The following is a 19,166-nucleotide window of genomic DNA, read 5'->3' as shown; positions in this document are numbered from 1 at the left end:
CTAGTTACCTACACATGGTTGATATTACTAGATATTAACTAGCATGTCCTGCGTTGCATATAATCTGACGTAGCATACAAGTATCTGACTGAGCGGTGGTAGGCGTGTAAACATGAATTCAAACAGCACTTTCGTGCATTTTGCCAGCAGCTCTTCGTTGTGCGTCAAGCATTGCGCTGTTTATGACTTCAAGCCTATTAACTCCCGAGATGAGGCTGGTGTAACCAAAGTGAAAAGGTTAGCTAGTTGGCACACGCTAGTAGCGTCTCAATCGTCACTCGCTCTGAGCCTTCTTGTAGTTGTTCCCCTTGCTCTGCATGGGTGACGCTGCTTCAATGATGGCTGTTGTCATTGTGTTGATGATTCGAGCCCAGGGAGGAGCAAGGAAAGGGACGGAAGCTATACTGTTACACTGGCAATATTAAAGTGCCTATAAGAACATCCAATAGTCAAAGGTTAATGAAATACAAATGGTATAGAGGGAAATAGTCCTGTAATTCCAATAATAACTACAACCTAAAACAAGTTACCTGGGAATATTGAAGACTCATGTTAAAAGGAACCACCAGCTTTTATATGTTCTGAGCAAGGAACTGAAACGTTAGCTTTCTTACATGGCACATATTGCACTTTTACTTTCTTCTCCAACTTGGATTTTGCATTATTTAAACCAAATTGAACATGTTTCATTATGTACTTGAGGCTAAATTGATTTTATTGAAGTATTATATTAAGTTAAAATAAGTGTTCATTCAGTATGGTTGTAATTGTCATTATTATAAATAAGTAAAAATCGGCTTTTTTTTACTTTTTTTAATCGGCGTTGGCTTTTTTGGTCCTCCAATAATCTGTATTGACGTTGAAAAATCATCTGTCGACTTCTCGTGTAGATAAAGTGGAGGAGATGGATTAAAGAGACTACTTGAGAGATGGATTGTGTGTGTGCAATTCAGAGGGTGAATGGGCAAGACAAAATATTTAAGTGCCTTTGAACTGGAAATGGCAGTTGGTGACAGGCGCACCAGTTCGTCAAGAACAGCAACGCTGCTGTTATTTTTATAACGCTCAACAGTTTCCCGTGTGTATCAAAAATGGTCCACCAACCAACTTGAGACAACTGCAAGAAGCATTGTTGTCAACATGGGCCAGCATCCCTGTTGAACGCTTTGGACACCTTGTAGAGTCCATGCCCCAATGAATTGAGGCTGTTCTGAGTGAAAAAAAAGGTGCATTTCAATATTAGGAACGTGTTCCTAATGTGTTTACCCTCCATAGAGTTCAGTGAGTAGTGTACATTATAGTGTGTTCAACTCTTGTTCTCTGCAGTGTACTGTACTCTACTGTGCTGTCCACACTTCTGAACCCAACTCTGATTAGTGACTACTATGATTTTCCATTTGTGCCAATTCAATTATAGTTATTGCTCATATTTCATAAACAATTGATAGGCCTACCTTGACTTCTGATCCTTGAGGGAGAGAAATTTGAAAGATATGAGAGGCAAAGTTTCTTAAACTTACAGAAGGCAGAGTTCTTTCTCCAAAATATGTATTGATATTAGATGGCAGGGGTCTTTACTTTAATTCAACATTATACTGTTTTTATGTATTTCTAATACCTTAAGAAAACCAGAAATCAAAACCCTTTGCTTAATCAATTCTTTGGATGGGAAAATGGTTGACAAAGTATATATGCCTTGATTTCAACAACAAAAAATATAGAACTCTAGCTTTTGATTTGACACCAAATTTGACATGTTCCTTTGAGCTTCACATGTTGGTGCTCATGGGTCCTTTTACATGGTCATGACCCCCAGCAACAGGACCTTTAGCAGAGAGGGAGGTAGGTATGATTCAGAGAGGGGGAGATATGGCAGGGCGAGTGATCAATAGGACAGCGCTGTTGATTTCCAGCTGTCATGTGGCTGTGGGACTAGTGTACTTGAATGTGTTGTGGATGCTTGTAAAAAGATATACAACAACAGGCAACTTTCACTGACTTTATGCTGTCATTAACCCTCTGCAAGTATTGTGACCTTTGGCTTTCCATTGGAATGTTATGTCAAATCGGACGGTGCCTATTTGTCCTTTTTCACTAACTGCTGGGCTACCTGCCGCCTCTTAGGCTGGGTTTACACTCAAACGGTCGTCTTGGCAATACGTCACTGATTCTTCCGTAATGATAGAAATTCTGGCATGCACTGAAATCTCCATGAGCTTGTGGAGCATCTACATAGAATGCCTAGTAGAGTATAAGTCCAGCGTAACACACTACCTGTGAATAAATGAAACACTTTTGTGGAATGTCCTAATATGGTCATGTCTTATCATCTCTTGCTCTCTCAGATGAGGAATATTACAGAAACGCTAATGAAACCGCTGGAGAAGTTCAGAAAAGAGCAACTGGGCTCAGCCAAGGTACTCTATCATATGCCACTGCTTAATTCAGTCTACTTGTTAATGAGCTCATACAAGCACAATCCTGTGTGCTATAAAGTAATACCCTTTTCTCAACACTGAGCCAAACCAAGCTGTACTGCCCTGGCCTGGTTGTGTATCCCCATAGTTGCAGAAACCAAGCTGTACTGCCCTGGCCTGGTTGTGCATCCCCATAGTTGCAGAAACCAAGCTGTACTGCCCTGGCCTGGTTGTGCATCCCCATAGTTGCAGAAACCAAGCTGTACTGCCCTGGCCTGGTTGTGCATCCACCATAGTTGCAGAAACCAAGCTTGAAAGAGAAATGTGAAATGAAAATATCAGAGCCAGATAAGTACGTTTTGGGTCAGCACAGTAATGTGAAAAGGGTATTAGACAGTATCTTTTATCAAAATCCCCTTTTAATTGTAATGTGTACCTCTTGATATCATGTTCTGAACATTCCTTTGGTCAGTGAAACTAATGCAATATTAAGATGACGTTTGTCCTGCTCACTTCTCTCATCTCTTACCACGCTCTTTCTCAATCTGTTCCTCTATGCTATGCCCTTTTAAGGCGGAAAGGAAGAAGTATGAGAAGGAAACTGAGAAGTACTACAGCTCCTTGGAAAAGCTTTTGAACATGTCAGCAAAGAAGAAGGAACCGCAGCTACAGGAGGTACTTTGTTTAATACTTTTACCCTCACTCTCGTGCGTATATTGACGGAAAATGGAAAACGGGCCAAAAAGACGGGCCTTAACATCTTCCCAACCCCAAAATGGCTGGAAAGAATATTTGCTTACGGAGAAGTTCCTAAATCCTGACCCATGGGATGTTTCTCAAATAGCACCCTATTCCCTGTATAACGCACTACTTTTGACCAGAGACCTATACACGGTAGGGGATAGGGTGACATCTTGTCTCATCTGTAGCGCTGAAGTGTGTGGAGCGGTGTGAGTGTCCACAGGCCTAGGGTTAGAGTACGGATGAGTTTCTTTTTCCTGCTCTGAAAGGGAAGTCATGTTCAGTGTTTCTATACTAGCCACTAAGGTCGTACCTCTGAGGCAGTAGCTTTTGGAGCGCCTCAAGACACCCTGAGATTGCAGATACAGTATCAAGCTTTACAGACCTAGTGTGGATTATATTGGGGTTGGTAATGGAAAAACAAACCTTTTTGGTTATCATTGTAGTTTATATGCATTTCACTGTGAAGGCTTGTGGAGCTATCCTTTGTACGGGTATACTAAACTTACCATATAGTACCTTACACAATCTAGTACCAGACTGCATGTCTATGTAATATAACCTAAACTTCCCTTCACAAATGATTTTGTATCCTATAGATTTCCCTTGTGGGAACTGTTCTGTTCCCTCACTGACTCTTGTGGTATATTCAATGAGATTAAACTTTCTGAACATTTCAGCTAGAAATGTGAAGAGAGCTGACACGATTCCAAATTATACCTGAGAGCCAATCTGTTATATGCATTACATTTCTGTGTTGTGATACCCTCCTGAACAGACCCCAGGGTTCTGTGTTTGGAACAGAGATTGTAATCAGGGCACAGTAGAATGTGTGTATGTGTGTGTCCATAGCCGCGAGGCACAGTCTAAACTCAACTAATCTGATGTCATACTGTACACTTGTCATGTGACGGGCCCGAAGCACAGGCCCGAAGCACAGGCCCGACCTATGGCACTCAGGGGAAAAACTACCAGCCGCTAATGGAAACTGATGCACTGGATTGAATACAATAACATATTGAACATCCTACAATAAAGGGGTAAATAACATTGAATACTGGGATGTTGTGAAGATCCAGTCAACAAACCATATAGCCTAATCAATTAGCTTATTAGTCGACCAAACGATACTCGCCAGTTGATTGGTCACTTTTTTTTTGAGGGGGGGGGGGCTGTCATACACCACATGTCATCAGTGTCTTAGCCCTTCAGACTTTCTCATAGCTCATACTTTCTCGGTCTGTCTGGGAATCCAGTACAGCTGAAGCTAGGCTGTGTTCTCTATCTCTCTGTGTACACCTGACTGTACTGTATAATAACGCAGACATTTTCTCGCTTTCTCTCTGTCCTCTGTTGTGCAGGCGGACAGCCAGGTGGAGACCATTAGACAGCACTTCCAGGAGGAGTCTCTGGACTACGTGTGCAAACTGCAGGAGATCCAGGAGAGGAAGAAGTTTGACTGTGTGGAGCCAGTGAGTGTTAGAAAATACATAATCATACACTCTACACCAGGTGGACAAAACATTAACTCCTTCCTAATATTGTTTGCACAACCCACAGTTGTCAAGCTGGCTGGATGTCCTTTGGGTGGTGGACCATTGTTGATACACACAGGAAACTGTTGAGCGTGTGAAATGCGCTAGCGTTTTAGTTCGACACAAACTACAGCCAGACCCCATTCAAAGGCACTTCAGTCTTTTCTCTTGCCCATTCACCCTCTGAATTGCACACATACACAATCCATGTCTCGAGCCTTTAATCAGTCCCCGGATCTTCATCTGCACTGATTTTAAAGTGGATCTAACTTGTGACCTCTAAGGGATCATAGGTTCACCTGGTCAGTCTGTCATGTTCTTCATGTTTTGTACACTCTGTCTATGTTGTACTCCCAATGTGCCTTAAAGGAAATATTCACCCATTTTATTTTATTGTTACATTGTATTTGTATATCTGAGTGATTTTTAAAAAGCTGTTCAGCGTTCAAGCAGGCAGAAACACAGCCAGTATGACAAGTTTTGCATCATGAAATTTGGAGCCAATGAGTGAATGAACTGCTGGCGAATGCACCTTTAGTACTTGTCTAGCCTGGTCAGCAGTTCTCTTTTACAGTGCTCATTAACTTGGTGCTCCATAAAGTAGTGTACACTACAGTTAGTGTTTTATATAGGTTCCCGAGCAGTCAAATGAAGTGTGTTTATAAACCAGCCCTGAAAGTGAGTGTGAAAAATAAGATGAAAGTCTTCATTCCCTGTAAACCTGAGAAACAATGTGAAAAGTGTTGACGGCCCCAGGTTATAATGCATTAAAATAAATGTAATTTATACACTCGTGTCCCATGTTCTTTCTCTCCCCAGATGCTGGCGTTCTTTCAGACAGTGTTCACATTCTACCACCAGGGATTTGAGCTGGCCAATGACTTTAACCACTACAAGAAAGCCTTACAGATCAATATACAAAATGTGAGACCTTAGTCATCATCCAGGTCTTATTAGATTTCTATTTAAAGATTGAATCCCCCATAAGGGGAAACAGCGCCACTGTCTCCCCCAGAACCTTTGTTGTTTTTAGTCAACATTTCTGCAGTGCAGATTCGGCTATTCTATCGAGCATGCAATGATGTCTGGTGGGAGGGGTGTTTTGCACTAACTTTTGTCGTAATAGCCCAGTCTTACATGTTTTTTTTAACCATTAAGGATTACATTTTTAACCAGTCTCATACAGTATACTGACATCCTTGTACCAAGTTGTGTAAATATAGGTAGGTATGTGGCATTTGTCTGTGAGCAGAGCATGTCACCTTAATTGTTCCTGATATAAGTATCTGCTAAATGACAAACATTTTAAATGAGGTGATCATTTCCATCAATTTTAGAATTATAATCAGTTTTTGTCCTAGAGGGACATGTACACAGAGTATTGCTCTAAATACTATAGATTACACACTCATCACAAAAACTGTACATACACCCCATGTTATACATATCCTACATTTGAACGTTTGCTCATATATCTATAACGTTGATCTGCTTCTAGTGGGACTTTCCCTAGGTACTTGAGGTTTTTTTTCCTTTTGACTCACTCACACTATTGTTAATGGTGTTTGGTTAGTCTTAGTGTTTTGATTATGTTCTTTGACCCCAAGCTTTCACTTTCACTCACACTCCAATGGGAGATCTGCAGATTTTATTTTCCAGTGGCTTTGCATTGTGTGATTGACCCCTGCATGACTATTTTAGCTAGGGTCACAAGGGGTGTCTTCCTTCCTTGGGTGTCTCCATGTAGTCAATGTACTACATTGTGAAACTTGACAAAAGAAAAACAATTAACCTTAATTTAAGGTTAGGGTTAAGTTTAAGATTAGGGGAGTAGACAAGGTTGGGGTTCATCATCAGTTTGGAGAGAAGTTGCTTTGCCGCTTGACCCGATAGTAACAAGACCCCCCCCCCCATATAGACACGGAGTCGGTTTGAGGGCACCCGGGTGGAGGTGTTTGAACTGATGAAGAGGATAAGGGAGGTTCCCCAGGAGTACAGACAGACCAGCCCCATCAGCAGCGAAGGATACCTCTACGTCCAGGAGAAACGTAAGGATAGAGGAATGACTCGTGTGTCCAAGAGGGGAGGGCAGTTTTCAACTGGTTGTGTTCCAATGAAATGTGTGTTCTCGTCCCCAGGGCCCCCTCCTTTTGGTTCCAGTTGGGTGAAGCGTTACTGTACGTTTGTGAAGGAACAGAAAATCCTACACATGGTCACCTTTGACCACAGGTCAGGAGGAAAGATGGTGAGTCGTGACCCATACAATCAAAGACAGGTTTTGGAAGCTATACAGAGTGTGGTCAAAGTATCACATCAATTGACTGATTATTCAATGTGTGTATCCATCCCTATTCAAATACATCTATGAAGTCATAATTTGTCAAATCGATAATTACCATTGAAACCCGCATTAAAAGTGCAGACTGTAGTCATTTTATGAGGAACAACTCTCTTTCTTGCCATCAGAACAGGCTCTCTGAACAGTGATTCTCTCCCTCAGGGCGAGACTGAGTCGGTCACCCTTAAGTCTTGTGTCCGCAAAACCACAGACATGCTGGACAGGCGGTTCTGTCTCGATATAGAAATCACAGACCGGTATGTCGTCGCGTCGCACTACACCCATTACACTTCTCAATCACTTCAGTCATCATGTGTTCTCTGTGGTAAGACAAACTTTCCACAACCACCTGTTAAAGTATCTCGTCTCATCTAGGAAATGAGGGGGATTTTTAGATGGATTCCCCTCAAGATCACCAGAAGTCATTGACTCATACATTTAGTACATAAACCAGGGGGGGGGTTGGTCAGTACCATCTAGGGTGGGGGGGGGGAGAGGGGGCGAGGTCTGCCATTAGACCTGGAAAATGTGATTACATTGCCACGCTTGTAGCTTATTCATGCACTGTTGGCAGCCTTCCCAAATACACAGTAACACTCCCCATTTAACAGTTCTGCTTGAAGCCTTCGCTCCACACAGGTCCTGTGTACAGTAGAGCTGAGGGGCTAGAGGGCAGCTCTAACACAGGATTGGGTTGGAGAGGATTTGTCATGGAAGATGGCCCCTCCACATAGCTGAGAGGATTCTCTATGCTCCTCTGCTACACTTGGTTGCGATAGATATGGCTCTTTATGTCACTCTGCTGAACCAAACTGCTATTCTGTCTGGGGTATTATTAGCAACCGCAACCCGCAAGCTTAGAGGGTTTGAAATGTGTGTTGCACTCCCGGTGCCTGCTTGTCAGCCTGCAGATGTAAGGTATTTGGTATCTGAGTGCAACAGGTTAGGGTTAGCCTGATGTGGTAGCCTATTATTAAAAACTAGGGTAAATGAAGGTCAGGTACTCCTGTAATTTTGCAATTTAAGAGCCCAGCCCCTCGGGCACATTTTAGGCCTGATTCTAGATCAATCTTAGAGACATGAATTGACTTAGTAGTAATAGTAGTTTGTTGGAACCCCAGGCTCAGTCTGACAGAGAATTAGATGAGATTGACTGTACTTTACAATCACCAAGGGTGAAATTAGTTTGTCATACAGCTGCCATAATTAAAAACAGAACAAACCCTCACGCCATTTAAAGAAAACAATCACAAGGCTATTACAATAAATACTTGTGTGTTGTGTTCTGTTCCCAGACCGGGAACGGTCCTAACGGTCCAGTCGTTGTCGGAAGATGACCACAAGTTCTGGATTCACGCCATGGGTGGGAAAGAACCAGTGAGTAACCACATCATCCTGACAGCTCCACTGGAGTGTCTATTGAACTCTACTGAAATTCTATGAAAGTGGTACATTAATGCCAACAAGTCTTTTTTGGTTTGTGGTGCCGTCTTGGATATCAAATGATCTGTGGAAAGCTACATATAATACATTTTTTACAGGCTGGGCAGTACTTGGGTAAAACCTATTCAAAAGAACGTGGAAGTAAGTATACAATGATTTAGAAGCCCCTGATCTCAATCATTTCTGTGATAATGTAATCTCTGATAATTCAAATGACTTTTGAATCATTTAAATAACGGTTGTCATGACTCTGCAGTCGATGCACAGCTAGATGACGTAGGATTGTCATTTGTGAAGAATGCCATCAACGCCATTGAGACGAGAGGTAAGACGATGCATGATGACAATGGAAGGCCTAGGCAATATAAAGCCTACAGAAGTGTACTTTGAGGTTAGCTGACTGGCTACAGCAGGGGTGGGCATTCATTTTGTCTCTGTGGGGGGAATCGGGGTTTCAAATTTCAGGCGAGGGCCGCGCATTTCTTTTCCGGACTGATTTTATGTTAAAAGCCATTTATGGCAGTTAATTGAACATATGAATCTGTTATTTATACATACTTTCTATCACGTTTGTGGTTCAAGAGTGGCCAATGGGTGTGCTAATTTTGTTTTTTTACTCAAACCTCCCTCGTTCTGAAGTTTGGCCACACCTGGGGTAGAGCGGTAAAGAGGGTTTTGTGAAATGTTGTGATGTCTCCCTTTTAACACATGAGGGCAGGCTTGGACCAATATCCAGTAATATCTTGTGCTGTGGCCACTGTTCATAGTTTACAGGTAGTGGGGCAACATATACACTGAGTGTACAAAACATTAAGAATACCTTCTTAATATTGAGTTGCACCCCCTTTTGCCCTCCGAAAGCCTCAATTCGTTGAGGCATGGACTCTACAAGGTGTCGAAAGCATTCGACAAGGATGCTGACCGATGTGGACTCCAATGCTTCCCACAGTTGGCTGGTGGACCATCCTTGATAGAGGAAATTGTTGAGTGTGAGAAACCCAGCAGTGTTGCAGTTCTTGACACACTCAAACCGGTGCTCCTGGCACCTACTACCATACCCCATTCAAAGGCACTATTTTGTCTTGCCCATTCACCCTCTGAATGGCACACATACACAATCCATGTCTCAATTGACTCCAGGCTTAAAAATCCTTTAACATTTCTCCTCCCCTTCATCTACACTGATTGAAGTGGATTTAACAAGTGACATCAATAGGGGATCATAGCTTTCACCTGGTCAGTTGGTCATGGAAAGAGCAGGTGTCCTTAATATTTTGTACACTCTGTGAAGAAGCCAGTCTTTTGATTTGAGAAACTGTATTTTCAAATTTGATCCATTCATCCTCTTATGATTGTTTGTGCTAATAAGGGGCATGTAAACTGTCTGTTGACAGGTATCAATGACCAGGGCCTGTACAGAGTGGTGGGGGTCAGCTCCAAAGTCCAGAAGCTCCTTAGCCTAATGATCGGTAAGACATGCTCATTTAGCACCCTTTAAGTAACTGTCCAGTGAAAATCACTGAAGTTAATATTCTGTTGACTCATCCTATACTCATATTTGAGGCTAAAGCATACATTTGAGGAAAAAACACTAAAATCCCACCTCAAACTTGTATCTCCAACAAAAAAAGGCCTGCTATTTTGTCAATGTCATCCTGTGTAGGATTAGCTGGCCAATCGGTCTGCTTGCATTGTTTTTTAACGCCTGGTATAAGTCCACACCATTCTGTTGGGGTATGACCACACCATTCCAACACACAAAAGCTGCTTTAAAAAATAAATCAACATTTTGGTGATGGGAGGAAAACGATTTCACTCATATTGTAATTAATTATAGGTCATATTTCATAAAAATCTGGAACCTCTGGACAGTTAAATGAATACAGTAGGCATTGTGCACCCTGTTTGATATACTTAGTAGTATTCCGAGTAATGGTTTACTGGGACTTAGACGACGATGTAAGCCTGAGTGCAACAAGTGCTGCTGGTTCGGCATTGGCATTCAGATAGCCGTGGGGTGCCTGAGAGGCCCCCTTCCTGCCTGCACCCGGCCATCCTTGCAGGGACTTCACTTGAGTCGCTCAGCGGGAGCTGAAAATTTGATTTCCTCGCCGCCCCCCAAAAATGTTATTTATTGCGCTCTTTCTCCTATTCTTTCTACCCCACCAACCTAATATTCTTTTATCCCCCTCACCTTTCTTTATCCTCTACCCCCCCTTTTCTTACCTTTACCCCTCTCGACGACTGCCCTCTCTAGACACCATCTGTGTGTTCTGAATCTGAAAGGTAACAAACCCAGTCTGCCACCAGGCTGTCCCGGAGCCCACTCCAAACTTTCCACCTGAACCTGCCGACTCCTACTTCACAGCCCATTGGCACACTGTCTGCTGGTGTAGACTGGGTTCAATTAGTATCGGTTTTCTTTCAAATACCATATGGACACAGGTAACTCTGAGGTAGTTGAGATTTAGGTCACCAGTCATTTATTTTGTTACGCTAACCATGAAACACAAGCATTTCGCCAACAGCCAAATCAGTGTATGATGTGTGGGTTAACAAAACGCAGCACCGGGCTGAGACCCTGAAGAAAACCTTTAGATTTACTTCATCCCTCCCCTCCTTTCATATCTCACCCACTAACATGGGCAGAGTCCGATCAGTGGGGGGGGGGTGGTTACAGTTAGTCGTGACCAGATCGCCACCCTGCGTGTAGTTGACAATTCACTGGACCAGATGTAGGGAAACAATCCAGTTCAATGGAGGGGTTAGAACGAGGCCAAAACAGCAGAAGTGGATCACATTATGTTCCCACTGTGCTCACAAATCTCTGACAGTGGATTGACGGAACTCCTAAAGCTTAATTTCACTGCTGGGAATAGAGGTAAAAGGACATGGATACTACTAGTGTAGTCAGTCATGTCCAAAGTTCTCTAACAGATGTATATGTGGGTTAGTTCATATTGATGTCCGCATTACAGTAGCTAAAAGACACACACACCACTCTCCCACCATCTGTAGCTGTGTACACACACATTTGGCTGTTGGCCTTCTAGGAAAACATTTGGTCCAGCCTGTTGATGTTGGACAGGCCACTGTTCTGTGGGTAAATAAACACAGCCCTTCTGGTTTTAGTACTGAAGGGAATACAGTCAAATGAAGTACATAAATGGCCCGGAGCAGCAACCTACCTCCCACCAAGTCTAACCCCTTGGAGACCTCCTGGTGACCTGGGGCTTGGCCTCGCACCAACCTCTGACTCAAACACACTCAACTGGGGGATTATTCATCAGGTCAGACCAGTATAGTTAAGCCTGGCTCGGTCCAGTTTGACTCTGTAGTGTGAGAAGGCTATACTTTAAGCCAGCCAGCAATCGCCACTGGGCAGAATTGCTCCAAGACTATTGCATTGCTTTTATCCACATAAGACACATTTGACTTTATTTATATTTTGGCTTCTTTGCAGCCATTCACTTCACCATAGGGTTAAGTTACAATACACTAGTTGACTTACCCTGAGCCTAAACTTGTTTTGTATCATGGGAATTGGAGTGTACTCTACTAAAGTAGAAAGTATTGGTGCTTTGTATAATTTGTTGATATTGCAGATGAGAAGAGTAACGATGTGGATCTGTCTACGTGTGAGGACTGGGATGTGAAAACAATCACCAGCACACTAAAGCTGTATTTGAGGTAAGGATCCTTTTGTGAATGAATCACTTGCAGTCAGCTACATAATTGCTAGGTTATGTATTCATGTCGGCTATTATGTCTTATTAGCAAGCTGTGGAAACTTTATGATAACTGTTCGTCGTTGTCTGAGTTTGAAGTTATTCCGGGGGTAGAAGCATAAAATCATTTCCTGGAGCTCAACTCCTGCAATGCAACAGGACATTCACATTGCCGCATAGACATCCATGCATTTAAATTCAGACACATAATCAATCCACTTCATCAACCAACCCCGTCTCTCTGACTTCATTATTCTCAGTCGCTGTGTGTTCTAAGAAATCCGTTGTTGACCTAAGACTTAATTGGTAGGGAGTCTTGGCCACTTTCTAGGAAGAAGAGCTGCATCCCTGGCTTCAGGTAGTTTATCATCCATCTTTGAATGTATTGATTAGGTGACCAGGTGAAAAACAAAATGGTGTCCTGTGGCAGGTATTTTAACTGTAATTTACCGCCACACAACCAAGCAGTGATATGAATACATTAACTTGTTAGGGATTTTACTGTCATTGTTTCTCCTCTGATCAAATCAATCACTCAAAATAGGTTGGATGCCACATATTAAAGGAATCCTGTTTTTTTTTTTGTTCAAAGATGTGTCAATCGATTATATAGATTAAGTTATTGCTTGCTTTTTCAAATAGCAATTCATTTAACTGATAGTCCTAGATTTGAAATAAAAACATTATCTGCAAGGTAACTAGTTAAATGTACCCTAAAAGCTAAGCCAAAGTTCTGTTAGCAAACTCTCACTGCATATTCTGACACCAATGCAATTACGGTGTCCAATGGAAACTAATGAGTGATATTTGCACTCTGTAGTGCTGCATAAACTGAAGGGATGTTAGTGGTTTGGTTCGTTATGGAGCGATTTACTGAATAAAATTATAGCCAACTTATCGTTAACCCATGCCAGTCTGTTACACTTTCTTCTGCACTTGTTTTGGAATTAGTTCATTACGCTTGTTCAGTCCTCCATGTGCTGTAAAAGGTTTAGTTATTAAAATTAAATTATAAAAGATTGGCAAGTTCACCAGTGCAATTGCCATATAGCCTATTAAATAATAAACTGAGTGAGCCAAGTCAATTTTTCCATCAATTGAACAACAATAAATAAAGAGGATTTTAGCTGGTCAATGTAAAAGCATGGGAACTGAATTGGTGTCAGTCTGTCCTCTGATAGGCTAGCAGGTCAGAAGTCACTGCACCTTATGTTGTGACTGGCCAGATTTTGCTGCCCGCCCGCAACCCTTACAGGAAGTATTTTGATGTTGCTTGCTGTGGGTCATGGGACTAACTCTCCCAGGCTGGTCCCAGATCTGTTTGTGAGCTCTTGCCAACTCCTATGCTCGTTGGCCTCCCGAGTGGCGAAGTGGTCTAAGGCATCACTACAGACCCGGGTTCGATCCTGGGTTGTGATCAGGAGTCCCATAGGGCAGCGCACAATTGGCCCAGTGTCCGCCGGGTTTGGCTGGGGTAGGCCATCATTGTAAATAATCATTTGTTCTTAACTGACTTGCCTCGTTAAATAAAGGTTCAATAAAAAATTGCTATAAATTTGCATGACTGCAGAAATGGATTTGGTCCCAGGCAGCGAACTGCCTTTCTGGTTTATGTCAAGGAGTTTTTCCTGTTTCATAATGAAACTTGACAGTCAGCCATTGGGATTAGTGTCAGGCAAGTAACCGAAAGGTCGCTAGTTTGAATCCCGAGCCGACAGGATGGGAAATCTGTCTGTGCCCTTGAGCAAGGCACTTAACCATAATTTCTCCAGGGTCTATGTTAGTGGCAGACCCTGCCCCATTCTCCAATGGTATCTCAGGGAGAGTTGGGATATTTCCAACTCACCCATGCATATTAATACACTTTTATAAGCACTCAATAAATTATAATTAAGACATTTAGATTGCTACTGAGATATTGCAGCTGTTAATGTGACTGTCATTTATACATTGCACGTCATATGATAAAATGTGTAACTTTTTTTTTACACAAGCAATCTAACAATCTAGGAAACCATCCAATCATATGATGTAATTAAACTCATCCATTGAGTCAGCTGAAACCTTATTACAGGCTTAAGTCTGCAGTAGCGACAGTAGATTTACTGTAAATCGTCTTGCAGCTCCATCCTCCATATGTCTTCCTCTGGCCTGCTGCAGAGCCAGAGGGTCAGCCTCTCTCCTCCCCTGCTGCTCTGGTTCCTCAGGGGAGGCTAAGTAGCCTTGGCACAGGGCCTGGTGCAGCACCGTGAAAGGACCTTCAGAACTTGGTTATCTCACTGTGGCATGGTGCGCCATCTAATTCCATCCCGACACGGCCACATTAATCATTGTTGTGTGCAGACCCTATAAAACAGTGCTGCGTCTATTTCTGTCCCCCCCCATTCTCCTGCTTTTCTGTGCTCTCTCTTTTGGTCTCCACTTCTTCTACTCGCTCTTCTCACTTTTGCTCTCTTATGCATTCTCTTTCTTTCCTGTCTCTCTCTAGGAGTCTTCCTGAGCCACTGATGACCTATGGACTCTACAAAGACTTTATCTCCCCTGCAAGTAAGTTTGGGCCATCCTCACTCTCAATACAATTCTGCTCAAAACAGATGTAAAAAAAAAAATCATTGTCCCAGTGTAGTTGGGTTGGTTATGAATCATTTTCATTGTCTCAGTAGTTCTATGGAAAACGGATGCCAGCGTAACTAGTTTGAATGTTTTGCATCTTGTAGTCTAAACAAATGCTTGTTTTCCTCTGTAAAAGTGCCCCAGCATGTACCCATAAAGCCTTTCATGTGACCGAGAGATGTCTTCATCACACACACACACTTTAATTCAACCTTCATCTGCCTTTAAAGTAACCTTTGGTTCTTTGCAATTAAGGTAACTTAAAGGAAATGTTACCACCTGTTAAACACTATAAATCCTAGTATCCTACACTAATGTCCTCAAATGGCCCAGTGACTTTGAACAGAGAAACATGAAATTTCTCTCCCTATATAATCTTACTCCAATAGCCTGCCTGACATGTCCTGAGTGATCCTCCTAACATGAATTACCCTCAAGTCCCATAATTGGATCACGATGGAGTGTTTTTATCAGCCGTTTGCAATGCCCTCATAATGCAGGTACAGAAATGCATTAGCAATAAATATTTTCTGAAAGATGACAGCATCCTTAAGAAGCTTTATTCCCTTCAAATTTGTGTCGTTCCCATAGTAATGGGGGGAGGGGGTGCACACCGGCTGTTTCTGTGTGTGTGTGTGTGTGGGCAGTAGCCATCAGATGCCTGTGTGGGTGTGTGAGGAAATGTTTAAGGGATGATCTTGTGGGTTTTATCACAACCCATTTACACGGTAGCTTCTGTAGTATAAAGCTATCTCTCTATAGCCAGCAACAGTAGCCTACATATCCTCTGGCAAAATGCACTCATGTCTAATATCAGCGTCAAACAGGAAGTTTGCTTTTCATCTCCATACTCTTTTTTTTTTTTTTTGCTGTTAACCCTTTACTGCTTTCTTTTAAATATGAAACAACTCGTTGTAGCCTACACTAGCTGATTTTAAGGCAATGTAAACCGCATCTGTTGTTTTCTTGTATGGTAGCTTGTACTGGGCTAAACTGACTTTTTTGCTGTCATTCTGTTACCAAACTTTGCATCTGCACTGTTCTTCAACTACATGTATTTTTGTAACCTTTTCAGTGAACAATTTCCAAAGTCGTCCTTGTGCATTGAGTTGTGGTACTTTGTTTAACTTAGAAATAATCTGATTTTGTTTTGCATACATTTTTTAAGTGAAGAAAAATGGTTGTCTCCACATTCTGTTACCTGCCTTACTGTAACTGCACCAATATTGACTAGAGCTGCCGACGATATTTAAAACGGACGACCCTGTCTCCAGTGACTAGATCCGGAGTCGGTGGTTCCACATCTCCTACTGTGACCGCTCCATCCAGAGTGAGATCTGACTGCACCAGAGCGCTTGCAGCTCAATCCAAAATGTCTATGGATGGATTATCACGGGGAAATCCAAATCCTTCTTGTTCTATGCTGTGCAGTTTCTCTGTTGTGGAGTCTCTCCCCCTAAGGAATGTATCGTACAGCACTGTAATGACGCACAAATGTTTGTTCTGTTTTTGGTGGATTCCAATTGTAAAAAGAGACCAGTCTCTTTCGCAGATGAGCCCTGCATACACATCAATCAACAAAAATGACACTGTACATATACACATCCATTACACTATAAATGAATGCGCAAACAACAAAACGCATTCTTCATTTAAAAAGCCTCCTAATGTCCATCTGAATTTGTATATCATTCCACATGAGGTGCAAAAAAAACTAAAAGCTGAGTTTCTCTGTGGCGATTGAAGGGATCTCCAGGGTTAGCCATCCCGGAGTCTAGTAACTTAGACATATTTAAGGTTAACAGTGAGGTGTGGTGGAGGTTTATGCAAAGAGGGCTTTATAGACTAGTGCAATGCACTGTGATAAACTGCATTCAATGGCTTCAATACAGTGGCAGCTGCATTCATAGACTGTAGTCAATAACCAGAATGTTGACATACTCATTGGTTTTCTGCTATTTAACAGAAGGCAGGACTTGCTCCTATAGAAACCTTTTAATTCGCAATTCCTTAACTAACTCATCAACATACTTTTAGAACAATAGCTTTTCGTCAATACAGTTGCGCAGATATTTATAAATCTGGATACGGTCAATGTGGGCTCCATCCAAAGTACATATGCATAATTCATATGCATATAACATGTACTTAGTTTTACCTTCATTAAATACCAATTTGGAATCAACAGGATTTCTGCAGAGCAATAAAGGTGACTCCTACAGCATGGTGCTGGCAACACCTGGGTTGTGGGTTTGATTCCCGCATGGTCCACATAAAATGATGGCACTTCTGTAAGCGGCTGTCAAATAACCTTGTTTGTCCTGTTTTTAAACAGAGGGTGGTAGTCCAGAGTCTCGTAGCCAAGCCATCCACTGCCTGGTCCACAAGCTGCCTGAGAAGAACCGTCTGGTCCTGGGGCTACTGTTGAAACACCTGGCTACGTGAGTTAGCAGCCTCGGTCTCGTACTCTTTCTCCACTGTCCTTGTTCCATCCCCCCCATCTTTCTCTCTTCTGTGTGTCTCTCTCGCTCCCCATCAATCCTTTCTCATGTTCTGTTCCAACTAAGTGCAGGCAGTGAACTCCCTCCCCACCCTGTCTTAGAACATCCCAGCACCCTCCACAATAGTAGTCAAACGTTTAAACTTCTTCAACAGTTCTCTTTGCCTTTAATGAAATGGCCCGCTCCCTCCATTTCCCACCCGCTCCTCTGGGTATACCCCTCTCTCCAAACTGGACCGCTAGCTGTTACACAACTCGCCCTTTCAGAGATAGGATCTGAGATTTCAAAATAATCTTTGCTAACATTACAAGGTTTTACCTCAGCAACTCGCTTTTATTTTTTTACGACAAACTAAATAGTAGCAAATTGAAGATAAGTATATAATCCTGGTTCCCTTAGGCAATCAGTCTGGAGGATCTTATTTCTTAGAGAACCTGCCCCAGGGTTCTCAGAGTAGAAATAAAAAGGCATTTAAGTGCAGCAATTGAAATTGAATTTGGATTATCCAGCATGAAATTCTTCCGACTGGAGTTTATTTATTTATTTATTTTTTAAATTGGCTGCGTGTGTGGGGTGTGTTTTGACTGTGTGAGCTTGTCCTGCAGGGAGAGAGGCAAGCTGAAATTTCACATCGCTGTCTGAAATGGTTTGAGAGATGTGATAAAGGAAGGTTGTCACTCGGTGACATATTTAGGTCTGCAAAGGCTCCCTTTCATGCATTTCAACCATCACTCTGCTGAATGACAATTTGTCATTTTATACTTTTTTAAGGAGAATATCTTAACCGGTCTAATATGACTTTGAATTTAATTTGTCTTAACTTCTTATGAACAACGTACATTTCTTACGATCCAAAATCGGAACAGTTGATTCACTTGATTCGTCTGTTTAAAAAACACAAATACAGCAACACATGGCACAACGCCTCTCCTGCATGTGACCTACTTGTTGTGTGTATGTACTGACGTATGTGGAACTGATAGATGCGGGTGCAGACTACATTTCTATTGTTTTTAAATGTATGTAAATTGTAGTCTTGTCTGATTTTTTTCGTTGTGTGCAGAGGAACCCAGTAAGACTGGCTTTGGCAATTGGCTTAAGGCTAATGGGAGTCTAACCTCTGCAGTTTTTGGTCATTCTAAAGTCAAGTGAAAATTCCTGCCCTAGAAAAAAGAAAAAAAACTTAGCGTCCACTTACTGTGAATCAGCTGAAATGCAACTGAAAAAGTTCATTTTGAAGGGAAGGTCAATGTTCTTGAACAATCTATGAAGTGGTGAGGAACTGGGTAATGATGTCAGTAAGAACTCTAGCTAACACCTATGAGGCCAAGCCAGAGATGCTGTTTGAGACACCTCTGACTGACATAACAAGGTGGTAGCAATACCTTCCTTCCTTGGCAAACTGTCAGACAGATGTTAGTAAGCTGTCAGACATGGAGTAATCAGATCTTCAAAGCGAATTAGAATTTTCTAGCTGAATTCTTCAGTTTACAGGCCTTCTAAAGTGTGTATCCCCCTAAGGAAAACATTTTAAACATCAGGGAAAAGCACTCCAAATCCCTTGTCTATGAATTCATGAATTGTTATCCTCCCTGGTCTCCCCATGCAGTGTGGCGGCCCACAGTAAGTTGAACCTGATGACGGTGGCCAACCTGGGTGTGGTGTTTGGTCCCACTCTGATGAGGCCCCAGGAGGATACTGTGGCTGCCATCATGGACCTCAAGTTCCAGAACATTGTGGTGGAGATCCTCATCGAGCAACACGAGAAGGTAACTGCTGGGTTCTTCTCTTGAACGAAACAGATGTCCGAACGCACTCCTGAGCAGTGGTGGAATGTACTCGAGTAAAAA

At 42.3% G+C, this 19,166-nt stretch overlaps 1 protein-coding gene across 1 annotated transcript in view; it reads left to right on the top strand.

Moving 5' to 3' along the window:
* LOC124001252 (rho GTPase-activating protein 10-like) overlaps window positions 1-19,166 on the top strand; it is a 68,789-nt gene that overhangs the window by 30,034 nt on the left and 19,589 nt on the right. The window contains exons 4-18 of the mRNA XM_046307904.1: window positions 2,346-2,417; window positions 2,991-3,092; window positions 4,520-4,630; window positions 5,513-5,617; window positions 6,612-6,741; window positions 6,832-6,938; window positions 7,194-7,288; window positions 8,327-8,408; window positions 8,573-8,615; window positions 8,731-8,799; window positions 9,869-9,943; window positions 12,080-12,164; window positions 14,691-14,749; window positions 17,151-17,256; window positions 18,926-19,085. Coding sequence (XP_046163860.1) covers window positions 2,346-2,417; window positions 2,991-3,092; window positions 4,520-4,630; window positions 5,513-5,617; window positions 6,612-6,741; window positions 6,832-6,938; window positions 7,194-7,288; window positions 8,327-8,408; window positions 8,573-8,615; window positions 8,731-8,799; window positions 9,869-9,943; window positions 12,080-12,164; window positions 14,691-14,749; window positions 17,151-17,256; window positions 18,926-19,085 — 1,401 coding nt within the window. The remainder of the gene's footprint in view (window positions 1-2,345; window positions 2,418-2,990; window positions 3,093-4,519; window positions 4,631-5,512; window positions 5,618-6,611; window positions 6,742-6,831; window positions 6,939-7,193; window positions 7,289-8,326; window positions 8,409-8,572; window positions 8,616-8,730; window positions 8,800-9,868; window positions 9,944-12,079; window positions 12,165-14,690; window positions 14,750-17,150; window positions 17,257-18,925; window positions 19,086-19,166) is intronic.

The sequence above is a fragment of the Oncorhynchus gorbuscha genome, linkage group LG17 (genome assembly GCF_021184085.1).
Source record: "Oncorhynchus gorbuscha isolate QuinsamMale2020 ecotype Even-year linkage group LG17, OgorEven_v1.0, whole genome shotgun sequence".
NCBI classification, from domain to species: Eukaryota; Metazoa; Chordata; class Actinopteri; order Salmoniformes; family Salmonidae; genus Oncorhynchus; species Oncorhynchus gorbuscha.
Note: the sequence above shows the minus strand (reverse complement) of the source record. Positions and strands in the feature narration are given on the sequence as shown.